This window comes from Acanthisitta chloris, unplaced genomic scaffold (assembly GCF_000695815.1).
Source record: "Acanthisitta chloris isolate BGI_N310 unplaced genomic scaffold, ASM69581v1 scaffold41040, whole genome shotgun sequence".
Classification (NCBI taxonomy): Eukaryota; Metazoa; Chordata; class Aves; order Passeriformes; family Acanthisittidae; genus Acanthisitta; species Acanthisitta chloris.
The window spans coordinates 1-6506 of NW_008650622.1; the positions used below are offsets into that span (position 1 = coordinate 1).

Sequence of the window (6506 nt, forward strand, 5' to 3'; positions counted from 1 at the left end):
CCGTGCCCGCCCCGCGCCTGCGCACGGCCCCGCGCTACCGGATGTCACCCCGGAAGTGACCCCGGAAGTCCCCGATGCACTCACACTCTGCCGAGGTTTAACCCTATCCAGCAGCCGCTCACACTTCAACCTCCTCTCTCCTCTGCCCCCCAACCCGAGGGAATGGGGAGGAGAAAAAAAAATATGTAGGGTGAGATAGAATAGTTTAATAGTAATAGCAGAATGAGGTAAAATGGTAATGGGCAATAAAAAGAACAAAATCAGGGATGCACAATCCGATTGCTCAGCCCTGTCCCTCCCCCGGATCGGCCCTTCCTGCTTATAGACTGGGCATGACGTGTCATGGGGTGGAATATCCCTTTGGCTAGTTCAGGTCACCTGTCCTGGCTCTGCCCCCTCCCAGTTTCTTTTGTACTTTGAGGAGAAAAAAAAATATGTAGGGTGAGATAGAATAGTTTAATAGTAATAGCAGAATGAGGTAAAATGGTAATGGGCAATAAAAAGAACAAAATCAGGGATGCACAATCCGATTGCTCAGCCCTGTCCCTCCCCCGGATCGGCCCTTCCTGCTTATAGACTGGGCATGACGTGTCATGGGGTGGAATATCCCTTTGGCTAGTTCAGGTCACCTGTCCTGGCTCTGCTCCCTCCCAGTTTCTTGTGTACTTCTCACTGGCAGAGCGTAAGACAGAAGAAAGAAATTGCCCTTGATTTAGGATCAACACAACTTAGCAGAAAGCAAAACATCAGTGTGCTACCAACAGTATCATCACTGTGAATCCAAACACTGCACTACACTAGCTACTGAGAAAACTAACTCCATCCCAGCTAAAACCAGCGCACACACACACACACACACACACCCCAACAGCGAGAGCAGCATCACTGCTCCTCCCACCTCATCATCAACAGCATCCCCCAAGTGTCTACTCCCAGTGTTTCCCCAGGGCACCAACTCCCAACGCAACAATTTCCTCTGAACGCACTTACAGCAGCAAGACTGAGCGTGGAAACCTGGAAGGGGTTCACTCTGCTGCCAGTGTGACTATTAAGACTACAGTCACACTATAAGAACCACATCAAATATAGGAAATGTTAGTCCACTATAAAAAAAAATACAAACTTCAGCTATCAAGTTTCTGGAGTTGTTCTGTGTTCACGGGAGAGCTGTGTTTGTGTAGTACAAAAGAAAGTAACATCTGTTTATACAAAGAATTTATTTTATACACATTTAACTACAAAATATACAGCAGTTAAAAATAATGGATGGGCAGAAGACTTACTGGAAAAAAAATCCAGAAGACAATTCTGAATGTCTCAACTGACAAAGTTACATCAATAGGCTGCCTTTAAAAGCCAGTCTACCTTGTCGTAGGAGTTACTGAAGTTGCAAGAGCTTTGCAGTTACAGTCAATTTAAAGAGTTTGAAATAATTAAAAAGGCACCTTGAACAACTTAACCTCTTGAAACTTTACAGTTTTAGCTATTCAAAAGTTACAGTTAATGCATACTTCATCCACCTTGTTGTTAACACTCTGAGTAACAAATTTTGGTATTGTGGCACTCTTTTCATCACCCAATCTCAAATTACACAGTTGCAATACTAGTTTCATATTCTGCCTATCACAGCATTAAAAAAATCCACTCAGAATGGAGGTGTGGACTTTAGATACAGTACAACCTTGCAGTCAGGAAGATACAAGCGTATTTAAGACAACTTTTAAAACCTTAAAACATAGCAGTGTTGTGAACCAGATCAAACGAGGAACTATGTATGACCACAGGGAAAGTGGCTGGTGCACTATATACACAACTTGACAAAAGTGATCTTGATATATTTGCAAAGTTCTTAAACAGCAAGACCAGTTTTCTCCGGCACAGAGTGTCTTCCTGCGAGGCTTTGAACCAGTTCCAGAGAGAGTGACCGGGAGACAAGGACAGCTGTAATGAGGAAGTGTGCTAATAAAACATCAGGAGAATGGTATAGAGTGTTCCTTTCAATACTGTTCATGAGAACAAGAAATCCACACAGCAAATACTACTTCTTTTCCTGAACATTGGCATCGACCTGCTATTTACAATAGCTTACAAAGACACGTAACACAAATGAGGTTTCGTTTTCCAGTTCAACTTCATTGCCAATTAACATACTTCACCTGCATGTTTTGCTCTAGCTGAAGTAAAAAAGTGACACTAATACTGAAAAAGAGGTAATCAGAAGTAGCAAAAGCACTGATAATGTGATAACAAAGAATTTGGATAAATACTCAAGAAAGTAATATTGCACACTTTCACTGTCAACTGTGTTAAGACTTTCACTCCCAGGCAGTGACAACAAGTCCCGTTTGGTTTTTTTTGCTGTCATACTACCTTCAAAAAGGTCATTTTTGGTTTCCATGGCAGTGGAAAAAAACTGAAGGAAGACAGCTGCTATTGAACATGAGGCCTAGGTTTCAAAATTAATTTTCCAGTCTGCAAGACAGAAAATAAAAAGAAAAGAAGTTTAAACCCTGAAAGCTGAGCCCAAGAATTGTAGTTCAAGTTCACTGTTACAGGCCAAGTTTAAAACAACACACAGAACATTACTAAGTATTCCACACTCCAGTTTTACAGACACACATAATTTGATGAGGTGTATACAAGTGCTGTTCAAAAAAAAACATGTGCCTTTTCCAATTATTTGCCTTTTTTTTAAACAAACATTTAAGCAACGAACCACTCACACTTACATCATCACAGGACATATTATATTCTGCCAAAACAGTTCGGCATCGGGCTGCTATACTGTGTGGCTTGTGTCAAGGAAAGCAGCTAACACTGGTACACAGAGTAAGTAAAAACTGGAAAAGCAATAATAGCATAGGTTTCAGTGACAGCAGTGAGTACAACACTTAACCTGACACACAGGATCAAAGGATACATTGATGGTGCCACCACTCTTTTATGTATTCCAGCAAAGAACAAGCCTATTAGGGTAATACAGCTAATTGTGAAAAACGGGTGATTCCAAAGTGATGTGAAAAATGACACCTAGGAAAGAAATCACATTAGTTCCAACAGATACTTTATTAAACATACAGAAAGTTGCTGCCTAGTTTATTTAACTAAAACACTTCTACTCATTTCCAAGTACTGGTGAACAATTCTTTCAAGAAGCATTCAAGGTGTAGCATTTTGCTAGGCACTGTCCCAGGACATGTTCCACAGCAATTCCAGACAGCTTGAGAGCTTTACTAGAAACAATCTCCAGTTTCAGGGGAGAATGAGGTTTAGCCTCTTGGTTTCAATATACCATTTGAGTGCAACACCAAGCTACAAAACAGACTACGTTCAGCATTAGCCTCACCTTACCTTTTGTGTCTCTGGGTCTATTAACCAGTTCCAGGCCCCAGTTGCTGTGCAGACTGACACCACTATCAGAATCACTGATGAAGAAAAGAAGAAGAGTCACAAACTATACCTCAGTCCTATTTAAGAGCATTTGGTTTTCTGCAGCAACTCTAAAACATCTGTTTCTTTTCCCATTTCTCGACCTGGAAGGCAGAAATGAAAATAGGAAAAGAAACTTCTATTGCATGAAACAGTAGAGATTCTGTATAAGTCTCCTGAACAGGACAAGTAGGTACCAAACCCTAAATTCTGTCAAGTAAAAACATCCTGATCCTTTGAAAGAAACAAAAGTTTCTAAAATAACAAGGTTATCAAAAATATGAGTTGGTAAGGGTTTGTACCAAACATTCAGTATGTGATTTGAGCTTGTGCAATCTGGGCAACAGTAATGCAGCACCACTAAACCACAGAGCAGACCTAAAGCTTCTCTCCCACTAGCTCTCCTGCATAAAGAAAGCCTGAGGCATCAGCACCAGCACTTCCAGTGGCACAAGGTATGTTCTGCTCCCCACCCCTATCAATGCAATTGCAAGCAAGGAAAGCTGACACAGGAAAAAAAAACACACAACAAACAGCAGTCAGAAAGAATGTCAGGAACATTAACTTAAAATCTCTACACACCCAGCGTGGCTTAGGAAGAATAATCACGTCACTGTAAAGAAATAATGCTTAGATACATGTCAGAGTAACACAGGATCTCAGACTGATTCTGAGGGGTTGGTAGAAAAACAAAATAGAACCAATATAAAGGAAGGGAAACCTCATATTCTACTGCACACCCATAAAGCCTTGCAGCTTTTTTTGCAGCTTGGAGTGTTTTCTGGGGGGCCTGAAGTTCTGGATGGAAATAAAGTTTTTTTACTGAGAAGGGGGGTGGGTGTGCAGGGGAGAAAATAAAACCCAAAACAAACAGTACCAAAAAAAAGAGAAGACTCAGAGTTACCAGCCCTTAGGATCATAGGAAAGAGCCTTAAAACAAAACCCAGATAGTCATGAAATACTACTTGCAGGTTTGTAAAACTGCTGTATTTTGCTACTGAGTTGTATATTCCTAATAGATATCACAAGAGTAAATTCAATCTTAACCTATTTTCCTAACACTGACTAAAGTATTAGTTCACTGTATTAAATTCTGCACTGTGTTTGGATGTATGCAGCAAATTTTAAAGCAAGTTTAAATACAGATTATTTTTTTTTTGCCAAACATAAATCAAAGATACACACTGGTAAATCTAAAAAGCTTGAAAGACAGACTCCTATTTATTCCTTGGAACATCAAACTTACTTCTCCAACGTCCTGTAGCTGGTTGCAAACATGCAATATATTCAGTAAGTCTTCTTTCAAAAGCTTTGAGATCTGGGGAGGATGTATATCAAGCATAATTAGATCTTCATCTATTCAGTCAAATTTTAATGTAAAAGATAAAAAGAATTCACTTTTCCCCTGTGCACACCCACTTGTTAAACAGGCAGAGAAAAGCAATGCTCATTTAGGTGCAATAAAAGCCCAGCTGAAGTAGTTTTACTCAACTTCAGGTAAAAAGTACAGTGATAGAGTTACTACACTACATGCAAGAAACATTTCTGCTTATGAAAATCACTATAGTTGGGAAGTCAAACTATTTTAGACATCATTAAAAATACTGAGAGTTAGATTCAGAGTAACTTAAATTACCCCCCACAACAGAAAAAAGCATCGTATTTTTGAGTATTAAGTATATCAGGAAACCATTCATTTTTTTAAATTTAAATGAAAAAAGAAAAGTTGGCCATTTGCCACCTGTTCAAAGGATTGTTTGTAGCAGTGTGGCTTTGATGACTTTGTTTTGCAGAAACTTCACATGCCATGAGATATATATATATATGTATATATATATATATATACACAGACATGAAAAAACTCACAGCCATCACCAAACAATCTGAGTTTAAATCTTTTTTCTTCAAATAGATCTTTCTTCTTATTGCCATCATTCTCCCATGGTCTTTCCACTGAAATTGCTGTTCAATGCATTTCAAGTTCATACTCCTAATTCGCTTCTAAAAAACTCTTAGCCACCTCATGTTTGTCTCCAAGGAGCTGTTTCACCTTAAGTCCAGATTAGATTTATGTTTCTATTCAACAAAGTCAATATTTGACAACATTCCAGTCAAAGCTAGAATTCCACCTGAAGTTTTCAATAGTATCAACTTAACTTTCAGCTAATGTTTCTGTCAGCATCACTATGGAACTTAATTACTGCTAAACTAGTTACCACAATAAAGCAATCAGAGGATAGGATTAGAAGAAATGTAGCTATTATGATCATTACCAAGGCAGTTTTCTAAACTGTGAATTTACTCCTGAGTGGTTTGCAGGTGAATTCACCGGGGCAAATTACAGTATCTTGACTTCAGCCACAGAACAGCTAACTAACCTTAATTACTGCCAAGAGCCTGGTAGTTCTGGCCTGTCCTCCACCTACCTTCTGGGGAGGCTAAGCCACTGCCACCAATTAAAGCTAATTAACTGTTCCTTGACTAGCACAAAGCCTTACAACTAGTCACTGAAGTAAGACAGGGAATCCAAGGCACCAGGTGAAAACCTGCTATTTGAGAAATGTACCCTGTAGGCATCAAATCAGGGTATTGACAACAAAGCTGCCAAGAGAACACTCACACCACTAAAACAGAAAGTGAAAGAGCTTCTTCAGAAAACAGGAAATTGAAGTTTTAGCTTTGTGCACATTCTAAGAATCTTCTCTCGAGTCAATCCCTGTGGCACCTGGCAGCTCTGACCAGCACAGCACACTCCTGGGGCAGAATCCTGGGATTCCTCAGCCTGCACCAACACAACAACAAAGCTCTGACCACGCTGGACTGTGTACCCACTCCTGCTACCACCTACAAAACACCTGCAAACCCCCAAACACTTAGATATTGTAAAATCTCTACCAGTATCTCGGGCACTACAAACTCCCCTCAGCCTTTTACCAGCGTGTCCACTGCGAACTTGTAACCCAAACCCGCAGACAAGGCAGGGCCGCTGGAGGTGAAACGCACGCGGAGCTTTGGCAGGGCAATGTGAGAAACGCAGTTCAGGTGCGAACGCAGCGCGGGGATGGCGGCCCAGGCCG

The 6506-nt window shown here is 40.5% G+C and overlaps 1 protein-coding gene across 1 annotated transcript; it reads right to left on the reverse strand.

Moving 5' to 3' along the window:
• Positions 1–1199: 1199 nt before the first annotated feature.
• CNEP1R1 (CTD nuclear envelope phosphatase 1 regulatory subunit 1) lies at positions 1200–4747 on the reverse strand (the record flags this gene model as incomplete). The annotated part of the gene is made up of 5 exons (XM_009069602.1): positions 1200–2472; positions 2730–2784; positions 2921–3030; positions 3352–3425; positions 4676–4747. Coding segments are annotated over 5 exons (353 nt in total), but the record flags the coding sequence as incomplete, so codon positions are not given.
• Between the last annotated feature and the right edge of the window lie 1759 nt (positions 4748–6506).